This window comes from Ictalurus furcatus, chromosome 15, assembly GCF_023375685.1.
Source record: "Ictalurus furcatus strain D&B chromosome 15, Billie_1.0, whole genome shotgun sequence".
Classification (NCBI taxonomy): domain Eukaryota; kingdom Metazoa; phylum Chordata; class Actinopteri; order Siluriformes; family Ictaluridae; genus Ictalurus; species Ictalurus furcatus.
The window spans coordinates 18621610-18646281 of NC_071269.1; the positions used below are offsets into that span (position 1 = coordinate 18621610).

At 40.2% G+C, this 24672-nt stretch overlaps 1 protein-coding gene across 5 annotated transcripts; it reads right to left on the minus strand.

Annotated features, from left to right (window-relative positions):
• Window positions 1-516: 516 nt before the first annotated feature.
• Window positions 517-23205, minus strand: asxl1 (ASXL transcriptional regulator 1). 5 transcript variants are annotated; one of them, XM_053642868.1, is made up of 13 exons: window positions 22280-23204; window positions 14840-14922; window positions 14686-14688; window positions 14475-14592; window positions 14184-14346; window positions 11043-11116; window positions 10862-10946; window positions 10144-10263; window positions 8331-8497; window positions 8132-8228; window positions 7873-7978; window positions 6844-7753; window positions 518-6654 (listed from the first exon to the last, which is right to left on the minus strand). In XM_053642868.1, exons 1-13 carry the CDS (start codon window positions 22334-22336, stop codon window positions 3571-3573), a joined length of 5067 nt encoding a protein of 1688 aa, XP_053498843.1. In that variant the 5' UTR covers window positions 22337-23204; the 3' UTR covers window positions 518-3570. The 5 variants fall into 5 exon arrangements, with proteins under 5 accessions (XP_053498845.1, XP_053498846.1, XP_053498842.1 ...); XM_053642870.1 differs by having other exon boundaries at window positions 517-6654; window positions 10862-11116; window positions 22280-23205; XM_053642869.1 differs by lacking the exon at window positions 10144-10263 and having other exon boundaries at window positions 22280-22369.
• Window positions 23206-24672: the final 1467 nt, after the last annotated feature.

Here is a 24672-nt window from a genome sequence, read left to right on the forward strand (position 1 = left end):
GCTGTTTTTCTGCCAAAGGACCTGGACATTTTGTTAAGATACATGGCATCATGGATGCTATCAAATATCAACAGATATTGAAAACCTGACTGCCTCTGCCAGAAAGCTTAAAATGGGCCGTAGTTGGATCTTCCAGCAGGATTCAAAACATACATCAAAATCAACACAAAATGGTTTACTGACCACAAAATCAAGGTCCTGCCATGGCCATCCCAGTCACCTGACTTGAAACCCACAGAAATCCTGTGGGGTGAACTGAAGAGGAGAGTCACCAGTGTGGACCTTGAAATTTGAAGGATCTGGAGAGATTCTGTATGGAGGAATGGTTTCAGATCCCTTGCTATGTATTCTCCAACCTCATCAGGCATTATAGGAGAAGACTCAGAGCTGTTATCTTGGCAAAGGGAGGTAGCACAAAGTATTGAACGAAAGGGTGCCAATAGTTGTTGCACACCTATATTTAACAAAAGTTTTTTGATAAACCTGTGTTTTGTTTGCAATTGTTGGATATCCATGTGAGCAGAATTTTTGTGACTTTTTTTTTTTTTGAAAACAAAAAAAAGGTTAAACAATAAAGACAATTTTTCACATTCTTCTTTACTCATATTTACCAAGCTTGCCAATATTAGTGGAGGACACTGTATGTCACGCTCTTTTAGTAACAACTAACTAAAACACAATGAATAACTAAAGCATAAAGAACTCACAATATTGTATTACAATAGAGTACTCGTAATATTTCAGGTGATCAGGTTTTCACGTTGTCGTTGATACATGTTTAAGTTAACATAGAAAATGTGTGAATATTTCATTTAATTTGCATTTTCTCTTCAAATAAAATACTGACTAATATTTGATGCCATTTTCGTCCGAGAAAAACTGATTAATATTAATAAATAAGATGAAATATTGACTAAATTTAAAGGATATTTTCATCAGAAGACAAACTATTTGACACACCAATTCCAGTGTCTGAATATTCTTAAGAATGAAAAGTTCTTTGCTCTTTCAAAGGGTGTATTGTTTGCATTATGCTATTATATTATTAAATCAGTGGCATAAAATAGTCTTAAAATGACAATAATATTGTTTATCGCAATTATTTCTGGGACAATATATCATCCATCAAAAAGTGTTATTGTGACAGGCCTCCCTTTCGGACAGTCCTTCTGAGTGATACAGGCTACATAAAAAAAACAACAGAAAAATAGAGCAATAATAAAATCAAGGTGAATTCCTGGGAAGGAAACTGTACATTCTAGTCATAATGCATACACAAACATGACTTGTAATTAAAATGTGCAAGGCTGACCATTCCAGACATTACATGTTTTCGCTACATCAGTTGCACATGTTTGATGTCTAGTACTGAGAAAATTACATAACTGTGCTACTCCATTAAAACCTTTATAACATTACATTAAAATACTCCTACAAAAGGTTGAGAGTGTAAAACAGACCTTGATATTGCAATTTAAAAAAAAAAAAAAAACCTCATGAATATAAACTTCAGATTTGACTGCAGGAGCCAAATTTCTGCTATTGATTAATATTATTACAAACATGATAAATTGTGTGGTAGTGGTTATGATGGGGAAAACAAGATATTCATATACAGTGGTGTGAAAGTATCTGCTGATTTCTTCTGTTTTTGTGCATCTCTCATACCAAGCTGTTTCAGAAATTAAAACAAAAGGGAAGATAAAACAAAAGCAACCTGAGTAAACACAAAATACAGTTTTAAATGATAACATTAATTATTGAAGCAAGTTATCCAATTCCAGCTGGGCCAGTGTGAAAATGTATTTGACCCCATAGTTACTAATTCCCCAAATCTATGAAACTGTATTGATAATGGGGTTCAGCTGGACTAGACGCAAGCAGGCCTGATTACTGCAAACTCTGTTCAATCAAATCAACACTCAAGGTCTTATGCAGTAACACACTATGCCAAAATTGAAAGAAATTCCAGAAATGATGAGGAAGAAGGTGATTGAAATACATCAGCCTGGGAAGGGTTACAAAGCTATTTCAAAGGCTCTGGGACTCCAAAGAACCACAGTGAGAGCCATTATCTCCAATTGGAAAAATGGCGCAGTAGGGAACCTTCCCAGAACTGGCCGATCTTTCAAAATTCCTCCAAGAGCACAGCAAATACTCATCCAGGAAGTCACCAAATAGCCAAGGACAACATCAAAAGGACCTACATGCCTCTCTTGCATCAATAAAAGGTCATTGTTCATGACTCCACTATCAGAAAATCACTGGGCAAAAGTGGCGCTCATGGAAGAGTGGCAAGGTGAAAACCACTGCTAACCCGACTTGCAATAATTGAGGGAAACACGAATTCTGCTCTGTATCAGAAAATCCTAAAAGAGAATACCCGGTCTTCAGTCCGTAAGTTGAAACTCAAGAGCAACTGGATTATGCAGCAAGACAAATTATCCAAAACACAATGAGTGAGTAAGTGAAAGCCTGATCTCCAGTTATCAGAAGCGTTTGGTTGGTTTTTGCTGCTAAAACGTGGGACAGCCAGATTTTAAGTTTAAGTGGGCAATTAGTTTTTCATATTGGTGATAAGTGTTGGATAACTTTTTTTTTTGCTTCAATAAAAAAACAAAAAACAAAACCCTGTTTACTCAGGTTGCCTTTGTTTTATGTTGCATCTTGTTTGAAGATCTAAAACTATTTAGTACGAGATGTAGAAAACCAGAAGACATCAGGGCAAATACACAATTTTTACACAGAAATACAGCAAATTTTCACAGCACTGTATCTGTTCAGAAATGATTCTTAAGCCACAGAACACAGCATATTACAGTGCAAGTAAAAAGGAAAGTAAATGTAGGAGCCAATCTGTTCATTGTCAGCTTTATTAGATTAGAATACTGTGCTTAACTGCCAAGTACAGACTGGACTTCACTTTGGATAAGAAAATAAAAAAGAAAGGAAGCACTTACAAAATAACAAAAGAATTGGCTTGTTTAATGATTTAAAAAAATATTTCTTTGCAAGACAAGATGCGCAAAACAACTCTTCACTCTCTCTTTTTAGAGAGGTAGGTGAGAGAAAAATGCAAACATGAACACCACCATTTTCACACTGAACCAATGATTGGTGTCAAGTAGATGAGGTAAATGTTTTGTGGAAAAGAAAGAAAAGGCACAATCTACAATCAACCGTGCCATGTAAATTCACTTAATACCGACAATAATTATAATAGTCATAATAATAATAATAACAATAATAATAACAGTAATAATAATAACAATAATAATAATAATAATAATAATAATAATAATACACATCATAACACCATCATAACAGCAATAGAAAAAAATATGAAGCAAAAATACAGACTAAATTTGATCTTGCAGGGCATCTACCAGCCCTATTGTTTTGCTTTATCCAACATCAAAAATCAGGCCAGGTATCCACACGAAGAGTAATACCATATATTCTTTGCTCAGTTGAGTCCAAAAGTTCCTCTGGTTTCTGAGAACAGGTAAAGTCTTGGGACGCCAATGCATTAGCACGGAGTTGGACTCAGTTCAGAGGTGCTGTAACACACTATCTGACCACCAGACAGGAAACACAGAGTTTGGAAGGGCCAATGCAATCGTCATGGCAGAAGGCACCACACCCCTGGCACATAATCATTGCCTTGAGGCGGCAGGAGCACTTAAGTGCCACCTCCTCTGCTGCACTGTCAGCAAATGCCTGGATACTAAGGGCTGTGCTCTGGCTTCCAGTGTTCCCTACACGTGGCCGCAGCTGCAGCACACTATCTGCTATGCTGCGTGAGAAGCCGCTACCGTCCACTACAGAGACATTAGCTGTGTAGCTGAAGCCAGATGAGGACCCTCCTCCAGTGTCTCCACCCAGTGCACCTCCAACTCCACTCTGCTGCAACTTGGGCAGCTTTCCATACAGATGATAGGGAAATGACGAGGCAGAGGTAGAGGAAGGAGAAGAGGACACAGGTGAGACTGAGGAGTCTGTATGACGGATGTAAAGATTTTTGCCTTGCTCTTTTTTTGCCATTCTTACAAGTGACATTTCCATGTTGAGCAGTCCTTCCATGGCTCCCCCACTTCCTGTATAACTGTCTATGGAGCTCTGGGGTTCTTTTTTGGTTACAACAACAGAGCCATTGCCACCCATTGATGCCTGTGAATTTTTGGTGAGAGCTTGCTGGCACGAGGGGCGTGAGGAGACTTCATTTTTCACACTAGCCCCATGAGCGAGCTGTTGCTGATAGGACTGAGGTTGGGGTGGCTGTGATTTGGATGGGCGCCAGCTGATCTTAACAGTAGGTAAAACTTCAGAAGGACAAAGGTCACCATGTGGAGGGGAGGGAGCATCAGGTGTTGTTCTGCAGATTGTCTGGGAGAGGTTCAGAGAGTGTTGCTGAAGACCAGCTGCTTGCCTGTCTGGAGTGTCACCACGTGAAGGCTGAGGGATGTGGTGCTCTTTTATCACAGCTGACTCCAAAGCTTGAGCACTTTGAGAGTTCATGTCCATTGAATGCCTAGAAGAGGAAGAAGTGGAGGATGGGAGGGGGGTGATAACTGGTACTGCACCAGGAGGCACAACACTCCCTGACTGCTGAGGAACAAACTGCTGGACAACTGTGCCACGGGAGCTTGCTTCATCAAGCAAGCATGCCATCCGAGGCTGTGAAATGGCAGGTGGTGAGGGACCATAATTTCTTCCAGGCACAGGTGACAGGTGATGAGTAGAAGGGGCTTTGTGCTGAAAGTCTGAACCAGCAGGTTCTGTTTCAGTTGGAGCTCTGAAGCGGGGAGCCATGTTTATGGGAGATCCTCCAGGCTGGCGGTTGGATGGCAAACCAGCTGGTGCCCCTGGGAGTCTATTTATCTCCAGCTTACTTGCAGAGTGTGACTGGGGTAGGACTTTCTCCAAAGGTAGGCTGCCTTGAAGAAGCTGGGTAACTAGAGGGTTGTTTGCCTCTACAGAGGATACAGGTCGCACAGTACCTTGAATTCTTTTAACAGCAGAAAGACTGGCAGAGTTTTTTAATCCAGAATCATCTGTAAGCGCTCTGCAGAAAGGTTTTGCATCATCTTCTATTGGGCTAAATGGCTTTCCTCCACTGCTACTCTCATTAAGACCGTGAGCCTTGCTTTGGTCCTTCTCTACATGCATGAGATATGGCTGCACATGGACCCGAGTCAAGGCATTGGAATTTTGCTCCTGGACATGGTTTATGCCATGGGTGTGGACTGAATGGTACTTTTGTGTCTGAATCACTGGCTGGTTTGGCATGCCATTGGGAAAACGAGCCTGAATGACAGTTTGGCTATGAGCAGGGTTAGAGACATGGGCCTGGATTACAGGCTGCTGATGCTGGGGAGAGCTCAAAGTGCATGAAGTAAGACGAGTTGGTGTCTGAATGACAGGCTGATTCTGAGACTTTGTATTCTGACCCTGCACTCCATTATGGTCCATTGTTCTGTGCCAGTCCACTGTATCATCCTCTTGAGATTCATTCTCAAAGTCTGATGCCGTCTCTGTGGAGTCACTGTGCATACCATTATCTTCCTCTCTCATATTATTTGGTAGACATGAGAGGGAACTTACATATTTACCACCAGTCTCAATCTCTGCACTCTTGTGCTCCTGCAATACTCTCTCCCTAACCACATGATCCTCTGCACCACCTACAAAACCATTGCGGGCTACAACAAATGTCTCTTTGGGGACTTTCACATCTGACCCGTGCTGAATGACCCCGGTGGTGCCAGAACGATGTTCACCCAAATTCTGCTCACCTTCCCAAGACTGAGATGATGCTGCCAAGGTTCTGATCACATCCACACCTTGGGCACCAAACCTAGGCAGTGAGTCAGGTATCGATGTGGGAACAAGATTTACTGCTTCACTGGGCACTGATGTAACTGTGTAATTGGGAGTCACTGTTCTACTGTCATTTGAATCTGGTTCTTCAACCCTACTCTCTTGTTGACTGCCTACAGACTCAGGCTCACTGGGAGTAGGCACAGGAGTGTCCGAGGTCTGCTCAGAGGCTTTATCACTGGAGCTGACAGTCACCTCCTCCCCTCCACAGACATCATCCACCTGGTCCTGGGAGGCTGGACTGTCGGACTCGGTTGGTGACGGTGTGAGGGTTTTAGGGGACTCAGATGGTAGCACTGAAGGATTGGATGACACAGACGATGGAGATGGCATAGTTTGTGGGGTAGAGGCTTGAGGTTTTTCTGGAGTTTCTACATTGGATAGCTGTAGTTGTGTTCCAGACGAATGAGTGCTTGCAGGCGATTCCTGGCCCTCCACATCAACTCTTCTTCCTCCTCCTCCTCCTCCTCCTCCTCCTCCAGGTTCAATGGGACCCGGGTGCTCTCTCGAACGCCTCCCGCTGGAGCAATCCGGTATCCCAGTACCACCCCCCGGGCCGCCCCCCCCAGGCCCTGCCCCGTCTCCAGTGGCTGCAACAGCAGCAGCGGCTTCCCGCTGTGCACGGGCTTGCTGGGCACGGGCCTTGATGTCCGCCAAGGTGCGCGCCCCCGTCCCACTGCGCCGCGACCCCTCGTTGGGGGGCACGATGCGGGGATAGATTTGGTACGTTGGCGGCCCTTTGACCCACGGAGGTTTGATCCGGGAGAGCTGAATCTAGGAAGAAAGGAGACAGAAGAAAAGGAAAAAGACAGGCACGCAGTTACTTAAAGGAATGTATTATTAAAATTGTGTCTAACTGCTCAGTATAAGGACTTAATTATAACATTAAACGAAAAGATATCCAATAGATTTGCCTTGAAATCCTAGCAAACACTAAACGTACTACAAACATGGCCATCATACCCGGATTGGCGGGACCTTGGGTTCCTCTGTTGTAGGCTGCGGCTTTTCTGAGTGCACACAGTCAACTGTGTTACGAAAGGACTGATGCTCATCCAATCGTGCCCTCTTCTCGGGAAAGCTGGTGAAGGCCTGGGACTCGTCAGGTCTCCTCTTCTGATCCTTGAGCTGGATGGCAGGGCTGGCTGTAGCAGGACTTGCTGCGGGGCTGCTCTCCCTGCTGCTTGCACCGGTACCTGCTGTGCCAGTGGTGATTGAGGCACCATCATCCAGTGGGTCAGTGGCAACAGCAGCAGTTGAGGATGAGGAGGAAGATGATGAGTCAGAGCTAGCAGCAAAAGCTCCTTGCCGGTCAGAGGTAGAGGAGGGTGATGACGATGGAGAGGACGATGAGGATGTTGAGGAAGAGGATGAGGAAGGCGAGGAGGTGGAGGCAACAGTGGGCTCCACAACTTCAGGCAACAGGCTGGTGGAACCTTCTGGTTCATCGCAGGTTGAGCTTGTAGACGCAGGAGGAGTAGGAGTAGACACAGGGGCAGGGGAGGGAGCTGCCTCTGTACAGAGTGTCTCCACTGGAGCTTCTGATACTGATTCGGCTTGAAGAACAACCTCTGCCTGCACCGTGCTGGTTTCTGGGACAGGTGACGTAGTTGGGGCCACATCTTCCAAAGCTGCCTGGGTCTCTTCTTGCTCTTGAGTCACTGCTGCAGGAGTGGCCTTGCAGAGTGGGCGGCGCGCCCTGCGTCTGAGGTCAGCACGTGATCGTCTCCTGATACGGCCCTCCCTTCGTCGTCTTCCGACGCCTCTCCTCTTGGGTGTGGCTGCAGCAGTATCAGCCCCAAGGACTGAACCAGAAACGTCTCCTGCATCACTCATTGTGAGTTTTAACGCCTCCTCACGGGTTAAGCCAGATCTATAAGGAAAGGTGTGGAGGAGTCAATGTTAGTTAATTACACATGTAAAAAATTGTTTAATCAGCACTTTGAATAAATACAATAGGATTTATTTTAAATATATGACAAAGAACCTTACTTTTGGCCATGATACTCCTCAAAGAATTTCTCCTTCCATGCCTCCACTTTCTTTTCCTTTTCCATCTCTTGTCTAAAGCGAACCTGCATCTCATGCGTGAACTCACCTTAGAGAGAAAAAAAACTTTCCATATTAATTAATTTCATATTAATCTAATCTCCAACATAAGCGTACATAGCATGGCTATACTAAACAGTTAATTCAGGACTCTATAAAAATAATAAATAGCACCGAGTTCCTCAATCAAGGTGACCCTCACCTTCAGCAAGCCTCTCTTTCCAGCTCTGAGATGCATGAGTGAAAAATTCATTATTCAGTGCTGAACTGCTCAGTCGGGCAAGACCATCAGGACCAACCTAACATTAACATAAAACACAATTCAAAGACAGCATATTGAGGTAAATGTTTGACAGATCATAACAGAAAAGGAGAGAATGATAGCAGCTATAACCACACACCTGTCTATCTACTTCAGGGAGAAGTTGAAGGAGCTGTTGCTGAGAGTGAGGAGGAAATGCTGCAAATGTGCGCGTGTTAATTAGTGCACGGATGTTCGTGTTGACCAGGATTGAGCCTGGGGTCTCAAAGTCCACCTCTACACCACCCCTATTCCTCTTCATGGGTCCTGCAAATTCAAACCTCAAATCAGCACTGCTGCTGAAGGACATGTAAAGACAAATGCTATGTGGTACAATATTGAACCCTATATTACATATCCCACAACTACGAAATATCAGCATGTCAGTAGTGATTACTGTGATAATCTTTGAAAACATGTATCAGGTTACAAACAATGTTGTATTGCACATAGGGCTACATAAAAAAATGTGCGTTATAATTGAGACCTCTTTTTTTTCCTTCTTCCCTCAATGCAATTTGATTCAAGAACAGCATCAAATTTGCTGGATTTGCACTCATTGTATGCAACCATTGTATAAATCATGTCACTATACCTCCTTATTCACTGTGACCATTGACATTGTGCTACACACACACCCCTGAAGCATGGTGACTTGGACACAAGCTAAGCTGTGAGTGAATTTTAAAATAATCCAAATGCCCACTGTATTGAGAAGGAACAAATTTGTCCTAAACAAAACATTTAATATTATGCACTCAATGTTAAATTCTCAATTAGTAAACATGAAATGAATGACTGGGTTGAGTGATTCATGGCTGCATCTCGCTTAAAAGACAGTCAGTGATGCATTTATCAAAACCAATTTTCCTCTTCAAATGTGGATTATAACTTTCTAGCGGTAGAAGAAAAGAACCAACAACTAATTATTTAACCAGAGATCATAGATTTCTGGTTTTCTTTTACATTTGGGAGGACACATTGTTCACTTGGAATCCTATTATGATTCAAGTCAGTAATTAAATGAAGCTACAGTGTTCTGAAGTAAGGTAAGAATTTAACATATACGCTTACACCACAGCATGGTTGAAATCTCAATTCCGATAAGTCCGAAGGTGGTAATTTGCTATAACTAACACACACACATACATATTATATATATATACATACATATACATACACACACACACACACACATATATATACACACACACAAAATATCAGTTTATAATATATTATAAACTGAAATGGTATGTCTTGATATTTAATTAAAAAAATTGTTTTAAATCATTGGCAAATTGCTGTGGTATAAAAGGTGGGGTGGGGACACTTCAGAACATGATAAATTTTGGAGTGCTAAAAGTAACTCCTCCTTATATATCAAAGAATCATGAGTGAGAACTGTATCTGTGATTCCAAGTTTTAAAAAAAACAAACACACAGTGATTCCGATTTCATCGCAACTCGTTCAGCCCTAATTGTACAGGGAGACATTTCACTCAGTCACAGAGCATGGCAGGAAAAAGCAAGTACATGTTCTTCATTCAGTACTCAGCCAACCTAAATTTAAATTAACAGACAAGCAAAAAATTTCAAGCAGTACAGTCTCCATTCGCAGACAATTCACCAAAACAAAGCGAAGCGAAATGAAATGCTTACAGGTAAACACTCTACAATTCACAAGTTTAAAATATGGCCATAAGGTAAAGACAAATTAAACAAACCCCTGTTTAGTGCAGCAAGCCCTATCCTATTGGTCTTCCACTTTATTTTAACAACCTATCACTTCTACGACAGGTCTGGAAGGTGGCGCTGAACGGTGTAAATAGATGGGATGGTTAAGTGGTGTATTAAGTGGGTTTGGGGTAAATAGCAATGATCAAATGGGTCCCACAGGGTCTCATCCTCTGTACCTGAACGTAGGCCACGCATACTCTTGAAGTGCTGGGGGCGTTTCCAGCCCAGCTCGGAGCGGGCTCGAAGTGCTGGGCCTGGACCCCCCCTAGACCCTTCCCTGCGCCTCCCCGCAGCTCCTGAGGGGACAGGTGGGGGGAGGAGGGAGGCTGGTGAGACTTGCAGAATGAGTGAGTGTGGGAAGGGCAGCACAGGCAGAAAAGCCAGTGACATTGGAGAGGCTGGAACAGCAGGCAAAAAAAAGTGCTGGCTAGTGCACGCACACAAAGCCACAAGGAGAGAGACGCCCCAGACACGGAGATACCAAGCAAGAAGGGTAAGTGGATATCTCAAGTGAGGATGCAAACGCAAAGCAGAGGGGTCAGATATCCATAGGTCATAGAGCAGGACTTACAACCAGAAACACTGGTTTCACACACTGCGAGCAAAAGGGAGGTAAACTAAGAACAAGCTACACAAAAAAGAGTCAGTGCCTGCTGGGAAGATGCTGTTTTAGTGTTAACAGACACACACAGAGGAGGCTGCTGACAGGATGGAACTGTGGGGGTACTGGCCTTGAGAAGACAGCAGTATAAATGATTAAAGTCTGTCAGTATGTAACATTACAAAACACTGTCAGACCACAGTCAAAGTGAATGGGTTTACAAACCACTGCAGAGAGAGTGGAGAGTGGCAGGAAAGGAGGAAGAAAAGGAAGAGAGGGAAAAAGAAAGTAACCTGATGGGACGTGTTCGCCGTTGACCTTCAGTGGAGTAAGAACCACACGGGGCATCATAACAGATTTCTTCCTCTGTCTCCCTGACTGTAGAGAGGCAGGGACAAAAATTAGCAACACAAAGCATGCATTTACATTACAAAACAGATTAAAAATATATATATATAGCTCGAGAGAAGATACCTGTGACGATCGACTTAGTCGTGTCTGTGGCTCTGTGGAGCAAGAGGCACTGGAGGAAGTCTCATCCACTGAAGCTGAAACAGGAAGCAAAAACAGGGAAAACATTTGGTAAATACTAGCTTACTATATTGTCATAGACATCAGCAAAAATTACATATTTGTAGGCAAACCTGGATGTAAACAAGCATCACCCTGGTTCCCTTGACAAAAAGCCAATAGGATTTTTCCATTGGCTTTTAGATTATTGCAGAAAATAAGCTCAACAAAACTTTGAGTCTTACAGGTTTTGTACATCGACAAACTTCACAAATGAACACAGCTTTTATGAATTTAAGCCTAAATACAAACGGCAGAAGTAAAAAGCTAAACAAACTACACCACGGTCACATGACTTCAACGTCACCACCACTAAGCCTAATAGCACTACAATTTGAAAAAAATACTACAGCCAGAAAATACTATAAAATTGATAAACATACAAGTTGGAAAGTTTAAGTGGGAATAGTTTGCAAGAGCGCGAGTATAAACACAACGAGGCAGTAGTAGAGGAGTTTTCCTGTTCAACGTTTAATGGCCCAGACAACCTCTGTAGTCCTATTTAGCCACTTGTTAGCAAGCACCTTTTTCAAGGCACGTAAAAGCTTAACTAAGTCACGAAAAATGTGAAAATATCTAGCGCGTGTGTTAACCACAGACCTTATTTCAGGCATTTAACCAAAAACCCATTAAAAAACAAAACAAAAAAAAAACAAAAAACATTGACTTCAGGACGACGGAACCAGACGTGATAAAACGCTGGCCCATTTCCGGGTTTTAGGAGTCATTTTTACAGCAGTCTATTGCTTTGACCATGTAGGTTCTGTAATATCTCTGAAATGATGCTTCGTACAAGAAAATACAAAAGTTTGCAAGACAAAAGTTTATGAGCGGAATAACACTTGTATGAAAACGCTTCCACCTGTGCAGAATGTAGAAATGAATCCAGTAATGTTACAGATTCTTCCCATTTTCTCTGTAATAAGACCAGATGAATTTTTTTGTCTTATTCCTTCATCAGCATCTCATTTTTTCTCTGTTGAAATGAGTGACTGTTCATAGCTGCCAAAAATTGATTACAGGAACCAACTTATCTCATGGATGTCTACAATATTAAATCGTAACTATAAATGGATACAATGTCATTTTAAAAATAAATAAAAAATTGCTAGTGTCAGCTGTGGAACAAGAGTTAAATACTTCAAAACATGCTATTATTAGAAAATAAAATCAACTTCAGGGTTGTAGTACATCACACCACCCAGTTGCTGATTATTTTCCAATCACCGCATGCCCCGTTGTTTTTTTTTTTTTTTTAAATTGTCAAGTGACAATTCTTAGGAGATCTAGAAGGTGTTGGGGGGGGGGGGGGGGGAGCAAGGCAGTAAGCGGAAAACTGTTTACATTAGATGCATATATGTTGGTACAGACGCCCACGCTAAGCTCTGCACAGAATGCCGGCACACATTTCAAAATTCAGACATATTACTCAGTTCTTTGTCCAAATCATGTGCGTATGATAAACTTTCAGGCAGAATACTCGGTGTGATCTGCGCTAAAAAAAAAAACGCATGTACACTATGAATCTATGGTTGCAATGATCGGTTCCGATATGAATATCACAAAGACCAAAACCTCAAATAAGCACAGCTGAATACACTTAACAGAGCTATGGTAGTGAACGACCAGACACCTCCACCCCTGCACAAGAGCAACGGAAATCTACCTTCTGACTCCATATGTAAAACACTCTCATAATTTAGCTCTAATTGTCCCCACTAGAGCTCCATCTCCCTGCATCACGCACACAATCACATGCACGTTTTTAAACCACTCTCAACTAGGTCACTGCGGGATGTCATGTGCTGCTGCAGTATCCATGGCAACACACACATTCTCAGGGAAAAAAAAAAGAGAAAAAGAAAAGAAAATCAATATATCCCTCTCATCCTGAGTTCTTGAAGCTTAAAAGGTAGCGACGGTCCTTAATTTGGATTTGTTTTATTTAATGCTTTAAATCTCTGAACACATATTCCGGACAAAACATTTACAACAGTGTTAAGATACACATGGTGGACAAAAACAAAATGAAAAAATTTACAAATTATAACCTTTACAAAGAAAAAATGAAAAAGGCACGTTTCTGATTTGACATGCCCCAGTGCGATCCCAGCCACTGAAGTATGCATGTATGTGTGTGTGTGTGTATATGTATGTATGTATGTATATATATATATATATATATATATATATATATATATATATATATATATATATATATATATATATATATACACACACACACACACACACATACATATGTTATATATATATACACATATATACACACACACACACACATATATATATATATATATATATATGAATGTGTGTATGTATATATTATATATATAAATAAATAAGAGCTGCAACAACTAATCAATAAAATCGATAATAATCGATTATGAAAATCATTGTCAACGAATCTCATTATCGATTAGTGATAAAGTTCTTTTGGGTCTTATATAATTGGACAAACATTTGTGTAAGGTTTTAGTCTTGAGTTTATATTCGTAACACTCAGTTTGTGGATTTTATTTTAAATAAATGAAAAAAATGGTAGTGGAAGTTTATCCCCCCCATCCGATTAATTGGAAAAATAATCGGTCAACTAATCGATTATGAAAATAATCGTTAGTTGCAGCCCTAATATAATATAATATAATATAATATAATATAATACACATCTCACACAAAAGTACAACAGTAAGTGAGAGCGCATGATATACATCTTTATAGTTCAGAAGTCATGGCTATTTGATTTTCATATTACGAATGCACCACTCCCTATTGGTTACTGGGGCTGATGATGCTGGCCTAAAAATGCTGATACCTGATTAACAGCGGACCAGATTCCACGTTTTCTCATCTGATCCGATCCATGGATACATTTTATACACTGAAGTATGTGATGCACCAGGTCTGTTTTATGTCAGTCAGCATGAACACAAATAGTTTCTGTTGTTTCTAGAGTGAGATCCCCATTTAAGCAGCAAAAATAAACCATCGCAGGCGCGACAAACCAACCAATCGAGTTTTACGCACCATCATTCTCCCCACTAGCAGCCGTTGTTTCTGTGGAGTCACCGCTCTCCTGCTCTGCCCCCTCTGCTGTACCGAACGTAGATGTGGATGAAGCTGCTGGTGTGGCGTTTGGGTCTGAAGCCTCAGAACCTGACGGGTTCTTCGTCCACTGCAGGGCATTTTTCTGGAAATACAGAGCCCGTAGACATTCGCGTCAGAAGGACCGAGTACACATCAAGGCTAGAACAGTAGACACACTTCCTCAATGGTATCACTGAATCAGTGGGAGGAACAAATGTGCATCATTGCTACCTTTAGTGTGAAAAGGCTCATTCTTCCTGGCAGCTTGAAGAAGATGCTGTTCTTCACTCTATCACCCCTCACTTGGGAGTGGAGCATGGTAACCAGGCAGGCCAGGGGGGCTGTGCCGCTAAGTGCACGAGAGAGATATTTACATAAAAGTACGTTCGAGTGCTAAAATATCATAGCTCTTTAACATAGCACAATAATCATAGCAACTTACCTTCTATTTTGTGGTAGGGGATGCCATCAAAAATTGAAGATTGGAGAAGGGAAAGAAAGAAAGAAAAGCAATTCAGTATGAAACTCGTGAAAAATAGCTAATGTATATCATAAGCCATCCATCATTCTCATATACATGTGCGTTAAGGACGGACCTCATTTCTTTGAGCCCCTTTGTCTGGATGACGTGAAGGATCTGTTTAGGTGTCATTGGGGCATCCGAGAAGTTCTCAAGAACCTATTTGAGGAAGACAGAAAGTAGAGGAGGACATCTCACTAGTGAGACATATGCAGGCCTACACGGCTGAACACATTTACCCCGACCACATACGTCAGCTCTAAATCTAGACTAGGTTCTGTCTGGCAGTGGCAACTGGCAGCATCTTATCCCTCTAAAAGCGGTCGTCCATACAGCTCTGTATTCCTGCCATACTCCCTGAAACCTACAGTCGCACATTACTCGTGTTCATTCTCACACTTTCACTTGTTACTCTCTATACTCCATGTTCCCTGGGGTTTTAGGCCACCATAAGCTAAAGTCTTTTCAGGTGAACCTCACAACAATCACAGCGGTAGCATGTGAAAATGCAACCTGCCTACACATCCCGTGCCTCATCACAAAGCAAACTGCAATGGATCGGACAAAAGCAGTCATTTGCAAGACGACTCGGAATTGCGATTACTGAAAATCCTTCTGAAAAGGATCAAAGGCTATCGAGAACATTTCTCTCAGGCCATTGTGGGCTGTGAAGGAAGTTGACATCTGCCTCGTAGAGACAAAAGGAAACACTACATAATCGTCCCTGGTGCTGTAACAAACCTGAAACCAAGACAGTGAGACAGGAAAAGGAATCGAAAGTAATGCTGTGCAGTGCAGAGGAACAGAAACACCCACAGAATCGCTTACATTACATCGCTTACAGGTCATGCCAACAAAGGAACTCGAAGACTGGTTAGAGGGGCAAAAAAAACAAACAAACAAAAAACCCCAACAATACCTGAAAAGTAAAAACAAACCAAAATGTGGCCAATCTAATGTAGAAATTTATTCATTCTAGAGCTGCAACAACTAATCGATAAAATCGATTATGAAAATGATTGTCAACGAATCTCATTATCGATTAGTTGGTCTGCGCGCGGTACACTTACTCCTTATGTCACTTCTGCTCCGAAAACACGCTTCGGAGAGTAAATACTAAAGTTGTGTCCCAAATGACGTACTGTACACTAACACTATGCACTGCGTACTAATATATATATATATATATATATATATATATATATATATATATATATATATATATATATATATATATATATATATATATATACACACACACATACATACATATATATATATACATACATACATTATATATATATGTATGTATATATATATGTATGTATGTGTATATATATATATATATATATATATATATATATATATATATATATATATATATATATATAGTTAAATGCATCAAAATATATTCATATGAGATGTTTTAAAATTAATCAATTTGGTTATTCACATGCATTCACAAATATCACGTTAGCTGAGCTGACGATCGTTCATTGATGGATTTATTTGAAATTTATTTACAAATGAAATGATAATTTGCAAAAACCTATGAGTGGTAGACAAGTTCAAGTGTCGCATTGATGGATAAAATAAACAAAAGATCATTCAGAGAGTCAAATTAAATGTCACACCAACAATAAAATGTAATTGAACCTGGTATTTGAACCAATCCCTGGGGAATGACAGGCGCTACCAATCAACCAGGGATAGCTATGACTGTAGAATTCAGTGCTTTTTGTGCATCCATAAAAAGACATGCATACATACATACATGCATACATAGTCCTAAATGAATAATATATTCTGGTGTGTGTATTGGGTTCTTTTCAGTCTTATATAATTGGACAAATAGTTGTGTAAAGTTTTAGTCTCAAGTTAATATTTGTAACACTCAGTTTGGGGATTTTATTTAAAGTAAATGGAAAAAAAAGGGTACTGGAAGTTTGCCCCGCCCCATCTGATTAAACGAAAATGAATAATAATAATAATGATAATAAAATAATCGGCCAACTAATTGATTATGAAAATAATCGTTAGCTGCAGCCCTAATTCATTCACTTAGTACTAACGTGATGTGTTTTTGATGCCGATTACTCTGCTCTGGATAAGGGTTCCTCCTAGATGCGGTATATGTACTCAGAAAAATCTCTCAGCACACACTATTATATACACCATTATCATGGTGTAAATATTAGCACTTTCTGCTTAGTATCCTGCGTTTAAGACGTTATCCGAATCAGACTTTTATCAGACTCAGATTTTGCTCACAAGGAAGCAACTGAAAAGTCACATTCCAATAAGAACAGAGGTTCCTCAGAGCATCTAAACGGGGGACCAGGCCTCTCGCAGGGACGCCATTTGTGTAAAACTTATCGCAATCTTTTCAGATGTGTGTGTCGGTCATTAGAAGGTAAACGCAAGATCAAATCGGGAATTCAACATGCACTTTATATGGGTATTTCTGAATAACGAATGGTGCTCTGTGGGACATTAACGCAAAAAGCAAAATCATCTAACTAGCAGACAGACGAAACCATCTGGAGAGAACCTCACAGCCTATATGAAGTGTCGCTTGCTCCCACAAATATGCAGTCCCTTCAATTATAGCAACAGTTTAAAAAAAAAAAAAAAGAAAAAAGCCCCACCCAGATTTTGCCATGCGACAGCACATCCAAACACCACATATGCACTAATGAGGCCAAAATGTGCTTTGATAAAGCAATAAAAGGAAAACGTTAGATGTTTTCTAACAAAAAAGGCATATATACAGTATTAATTCTGAGAATGCTTAGGGAGTGACATTTTTTAAAAAAACAAAAAAACAACAACATTATACACAGACATACTTTATATTTAAAAATGTGAAAATGGGCAGAAAATACGATCCTCCTGCACCAATGGTGGATTACAAAACATCTGTAATTTATTTAGCATTTGTTTAACCACCAGGGTAGTCATACAGACAAAAAAAAATCTCTTAATAGCATACCCTGGCCAAGAAGCCGGCAGAACAGTATAGTTACCACAAACAGCATTTAAATTAAACACTTATAACAGCACTGTGAAACAATTAAATACAGGAGCATCATACCGAAACATTTCCATCATAAATATCTTAAAATCTGATGAGGAGATTAAATAAACACAAAGTTCCTTAATGGTTAGGTGCTGTAACTAAACAGCATCCTACCGAATTCAGAGCTCACGGATGTTGTGCTTTTCGTTTGCAACACTGCCGTTTGATATGAAGGGAAATTGACCAAAAATTGCCTTACAGACAACAACGCTCCAGTGTATCCATATTCATACTGAAAGTGGAGATAGTACAGCTTCTGACATGTAATGAACCTTAAAGCTGATTGAGAAAAAAAATCCAATGATTTCAAAGCTGACTTTGAAACACACATGTACAAAATATGTCCATAATCTAAAACAAGTAAAAAGTTAACCTGCCTCCCCCCCCACACATACACTGTTGAAGTTCAAAAGAAAGACCATCATCTAATCCACAAGCAAGTACTTCTATAAGAGCAGGCACTAATTCACACCATTTTGCATCTTGAATGTCCAAATTCTGCATCCATGATGGACATCTCTCACCAACATTCTGCATTGTATACAGAATGAAAGTAAATACAATTTGAATATCTGGCTTTGCAGGAATTAGTCTATAGGTTCTTGACATTGGAGGCTGCCCGAAATGTGGATGGTATGGTGTCTCGGGAGAATTTTACCAACTGCAATTGATAATTAGGGATGCTCCAATCAGGATTTTGCAGCGGATACCGATCACCAATTTCTTGTCATCATGATTGGCCGATCCTGATCCCGATCGTTCAAGCTTTCTGTTGACTGTCACCCCCACCTCCAGATAAAGTAATACCACAGATGTTGCCTTGGTTATATCATTTACAGTAATGTTGTAGATTGTTGTTTTAACTGAGAATCAAATAAATAAACAACAAATATTCATATTAATATGGCCTTTAAAAATACACAGTAAATGGCGAATTTTTCATTGTTTCTTGAGACCTCTTAATTCCACACTGGTGAGGACATAAGTGCAGCGCTAAAGATTAACGCCGTAATGTGTTTTACGTCATCAAATTGCAATCGGGCCATGAGATCGGCCAAATTTAGAGACTACCTATCAAGTCGGAGAATGTGATTATCGGCCGATCGATTGGAGCGTCCCTATTTATAATGTTGTTCTATGCAAAAAAAAAAAAAAAAAAAAAAAAAAACGAAAAACTGATTCGTGGAATATTAAATAATTAAAACTCTCAGACCATTGCTGCTAAAATTTCATTCGCTTCTTAAGCCCACCTTTTTTTGTCCCATTTGTAACCGCCGAACACCTGGGAAGCTGTGAAAACCTCATTGGATTAACTGCGATGCTTTTGGTACAAAATGGGCTTTATACTGATTAAAAACATATGAAAAGCAATATGTGGAGCTGAATAAACTGATGAACCTAACTGTCGATACCATTTGCTAGCACTGATTCATATGACACTGGGTTCAGAACCCTTCAATGCATCTAGTCAAAATTAGAGCTGCAACAACTAATCGATAAAATCGATAATAATCGATTATGAAAATCGTTGTCAACGAATCTCTATCGATTAGTTGATCTGCGCGCGGCACAGGGGAGATCTACTCATTACGTTACTTCTGTTCAGAAAACACACTTCGGAGAGTAAATAAGTTGTGTCCCAAATGAAGTACTATACACTTACACTATGCACGGACTACAGACTCATCAGACTGAGGCGTAATCACCACGTGACTGAGAAAGAAAGTGTGCGACCTCCAGGTCCTCTAAGGCAGGGAACATTTTATATTAAACACCACGGAGAAGGTTTCTAAACTTTATAAAGCAGAGTTTCTGCAGCACGGAAGCACGACAGTGATGTGGTTGCAAGTTGCTAAAAGGGTTTCATTTAATTTGTCATTATATGCTGTATTTGCGCGCTTGCAGTGTAACTTCTGTCTTTTATTATCATGGAAGTAATGCGTTAGTAACGAGGCCGCGTTGCTCCTCATGCGCGATGCAGAGTGTAGCGTGAGTAAGATCTGTAATGTCTAATTAAAACACTATGATCAAAAGTAAAATAATATGTCTAAAGGCAGTGAGTAACAGAAACCACAAGATGCAGTGAAAGTGAGTTTTTATTATTCATTTAGGACTGCAGTTTAATTCAGTGCATCCATAAAAATAATGCCATCTATCTAACTATCCATCTATATTTTTATACATCTTAAGTTAGTTTATATTTATATTACATAAGTACTTATGCATTTTTTTTTATGGATTTATAAAAAGCACCGAATTAAACTACAGTCCTAAATAATAATACATATTCTTGTGTGTGTGTTGGATTCTTTTCTGTTTTGGACAAACAGTTGTGTAAAGTTTTAGTCTGAATTTATATTTGTAACACTCAGTTTGTGGATTTTATTTTAAATAAACACACAAAAAAGGGGCACTGAAAGTTTGCCCCGCACCCATCCAATTAATCGAAAAAAAAATAAATAAATAATCGGCCAACTAATCGATTATGAAAATAATCGTCAGTTGCAGCCCTAGTCAAGATACAGATCCAAGTTGGGTGTAAGAGCCGAGATGAGAGGCGTGCTTTTGACTAAATCTCTTATCATTCCTTCTTCAATGTAACAATAAACAATTAAATAACGTGCTAGATGTGTGCTACTTAACCAGCTTTAAATCAGCCAATCCATCTATTTTAATCGTGCAATTCACAAGATGGTGTGTGTGTGTGTGTGTGTGTGTCCAAAGATATACTACACTAGTCTCCTTATATGTGGAAACCATCTAGACACACAGACTACTAAGCAACCAACAATCAGGCCAACTAGAAAGCAATGTGTCAACCAATTAGGAAATGTCAACACTTCTGGTGACACCACAGATATTTTTTCCACATTTCCCACAAAGGCCTTTGAACGACAAAATATGGGGAAGCAGTCTGGTGCCAGCACTGCACCCCACCCTAAACTGTAACCTTAGAGTTGCAGAAGAAAACACCACTAGATAACACAGTCTGAGCTATCTCGAAGGCAATACCCGGTCTGGACATTCGGAAGTCATCGTGGAAGAGAGCAGACACAATGTGAAGACGACTTCAGCTAGAACATTTAAGAAGTTTAGAGACAGTCAACATTTTAATTGAAAAGGTTTGTTCAGAAATGTAGCCTCGACTACTGCATAATCAGCACGGGCCATCAGAATAAGAAGTGTAGGTTTATCCAAATCGAACAAACCAGAAATATTAAGCAGTGTGACAACAGTAAAAACAGCTCTGCTCTTCAGTGGTTTAGCTAAAACATTTCTCTTGGCTGCTAGTCAACACTTTGTGGAGAGCATCTGAAACAGGAAGCACTTCTCCTTCTGGGTCTGATGTCTTTCATCTACAGCAGCGATACACGTCGTACCTCACGTTTAGTTTGGACCTAGTCTCCAATGAAAAAACGACGAAGGTTTAGATTACAGTGTACATTAGGTTTATGAAGGTTCAGGCAATATTTCAGCTTTACAGACCAACCTACAGCTAAATGGGGTTCTCTTCTAGAAACGTCCTTGCTAATTTTGCACATTTAGTATGAATTCGTTTTGGCTTTTTTTCCTTTTAAATAAGTCGTGTCAGTCTTATAAAAATAGTATTACTCCACAGAACAGGCTAATATATGTAAACAATGATGGGAATATCAATGAGAGGCATAATGTTTAAAAACAAAGCAGTTGCAGGAGATAAAGAGCAATTCAAATACAAGCTTGTCAGTCAATTCTTTTTTGTCAAACTGGGTCGTGTTGAACAAAAACCTGCTTGCAATACGTTTTTAAAATTATAATCATATCTTTTACACAATAATAAACAGTTTAGACATCCATGTGTATTGCAGGGTATCGCTTATTTCCCTTTAGCAATCTGAGGCTAGCCCGTTAGAAGGCAGGAAGCTCGGGTTGCGTCAAACTGTGTGGAAATTAAAAGCTCTGCAGTTTTAAACAAAAGGTCAGACACGACGAGCTGAAACTGGACAGGACGTGCATTATAAATCATATATTAATTAATTAATTAATTAAAAAGGGAGGGATGGTTTCGTGGTAGCTAATACGTGCTTTCTGTAATCTCCAGCTAGCAAGCAAACGCTAGCTAATTCGAGACACGCAAACAAAGGGTCAAACGGGTAGCCGTGCTAATACTGCTAAGCTACAAGTTGCGTCCTCGTTCACGTGCGTGTCCACCCTTTCTGCGTTTTATTGATGTGTACATTTAAAGCGTGTTTCATTTAGAAGTACATGTTGGTTCTTTTTTTTAATAACCCTGGTATTGTCCTGACTGGTAGGAAAGCTGTTGTGTGAGCTACACAAGGCAGTCGCAGCGGCTTGATAGAAAACAGCAGCTTTGTCTGGCCGCGCGTGACGCACGAAAACATTGAAAAAGACTGACACATTCGGAAACAATACAAAACACACGCGTGTGTAATTTACCATGCGAGCAGCCTCGGCCCACGTGCGCTCCTTCTTCCTCTTCTGTTTGTCCTTCATTTCCTCGGTCTTGTCCGTGTTTCTGCGGCGGGTTTATGCCGAATAATCGGCGAGCGCTGGATAGTAAAAACGTGTGCGCGTGAAACAGCTAGAGAGCTAGCGCGCGGAGCAGTGACCTGACCGAGCTCGCGGCGATATTCACAACACTCCACACCTACTCCTCCTTTTTCTCCGTTTTTTTTTCTCCTCTCGCACGGACAGAGAAGACGTTTTCCCTTCTCGGCCTCCTACAATGCAACGCGCGAGCCTCGGTTAAAATAATAATAGTAACAATAATAATAATAATAATAATAATAATAATAAAGCAATCCCTCGTTTTTAGCTAGCTAACTGCAGATTCAGGTAGGTAAACAGCGCGAGCCTTTTGTAAGCTAGCAGCTAGTAAACACGTCCAGGGCGCAGCGCGTGTGAGCTACCTCCTTTCTGGCATACTGCAGGGAAAACCCCTCACTTTGGTATGCGAGGAGAAGCGAGCACAACAACGAGGTCAAAGGTCAAGCACACTGCAGGAATGCAACACAAAACAACTCATTGCCCCATCCCCCTCTTTTAAACGCGTTTTTTTTTCCTCCCACAGCCAACCATAGACCGTGCATGCAGCCAACCCTTCACTACACAAGCGGCTCTCTTTTTCTGACGTATCAGACTGCGCTGGGGTGGGACACGCCCATAATTTTACACTTACACACACACACACTCATTCAATTATTGTGCAGGAACACAGCCGCATTCATCATAAATCAGCATCAAGATTCATAAATCACATCTATATTCATGCTTAGGTGACGTTTGTCTATTAGACGTAGTTACAGCAGTCTCTGATACCACTTACGAGTGCAATGCACATACTTTCCCTTTTTAACTCTTCAAAGTAAAAGCTTCACAGCCTGTTCACACGTCCCTCTAGGGCAGAAGTTCTCAAACTTTTTAAAGCCAGGGAAATTTTAAACTGTAAAATAAATTCCACGGATCCCCTCAGTGCACAATTATTTTAAGAACAATCCAACTATTAGGCTCATTATTTAAATGCGTACAGTAAATGGGACATTATTTATAGGTCGAGATGTTTTTGAGTTATTGAGGTGTGGATTAACCCCATTCAATTCATTTCACCAGTCAAATAGGAAGAACTTATGAATATACCAGCTCTGATAATGGTGGGTTGTAATTTTCACCACTGTAAGAAACTGAACAGGAAAGGGTTTTACGATGCTCTGCCCTAGAGCAGTAGTTCTCAAAGTATTGGACCCCAAGGGGGTTGTGAAGCATATCCAGGAGGTCCTGCCCCTTTGAAAACCACTGCTCGAATTTCATTAAGTTTTTTAGCCATGGACTCCTTTCAATGGGAACAGATTTATTTAATGAACACGTATTTATTTATTTATTTCTCTGTGTCTGTCTATCTCCTTTCTAACAGTGGTAGCTTAATGGTTAAAAGCCCTGGGTAGCTGATTAGAAGGTTAGGGGTTCCACGGTTTGGGGACCTTGACACTAAACACTAATTTATTATGGAAATCCTGGTTTGGGAAATCACAGTCTTCTGCTGGAGGTTATGAGGATACGAGATCGGGTATAAGGATGTAGAAGCTCAGAAAGATAGAATCAGCAGAATCTGGCTGGCTTTAAAAGTAATGAAAAGAAGAAGAAGAAAAAGAAGAGGAAAGAAAACATTGAATGTATAGGTAGCTTATATTATATGTATATAAGTAGCTTATATTGAATTTGGGAAGAGACAGGTAACCATTGTAGCTGATACAGCATGGGTGTTATATGAAGAGATCAGCTAGTGTGTCTATCATAATCCATTTACTCAAAATGCAATATAATTAAACATGTTGAATCATTAACAAAAAATTTTTCACAGTATTGTTTATTATTATTATTATTATTACTGTGGTTATATTTAATTTGACAATTGTAATTCTTTCTTTAATAAACAAATATTAAATGTATTTAATCCAAGTGTCCAATTAGTATTATAACTACAATAACTATAATAAAATGTTTTTATATTAGTTGATCACTGATCACTATTGTTCCCAATGACCAATCACTGATCACCATAATTTCCAATGACCAATCACTGATCACCTTTGTTTGTCCCACACCCCGTGCATTTTGTTCATTTTAAACTTCTATTCATTTAAAAATCTTCCATATTCATCTAACGCGTTTTCATATCTAAATAATCACGATGATTTAATGAATATGGCGTCATCTAGCGACTTTTTGAGCATTCCTTAACCACTATCCCCTGAATAGAATTGGCAACACTGCTGATGTGTTGTTCATGAACGAGTCGAATCTTTGAACCGGCTCTTTTAGATGAACGTTGA

What these genes read in the sequence shown, in the direction of transcription:
- asxl1 (XM_053642870.1), bottom strand. Translation starts at nt 22,336, where the DNA reads ATGAAGGACAAACAGAAGAGGAAGAAGGAGCGCACGTGGGCCGAGGCT. An exon ending in TCCCTGAAGTAGATAGACAG is followed by an intron (nt 8,229 to 8,330) that starts GTGTGTGGTTAT and finishes TGTTAATGTTAG; the next exon opens with GTTGGTCCTGATGGTCTTGC. An exon ending in GAAAGAGAGGCTTGCTGAAG is followed by an intron (nt 7,979 to 8,131) that starts GTGAGGGTCACC and finishes TTTCTCTCTAAG; the next exon opens with GTGAGTTCACGCATGAGATG.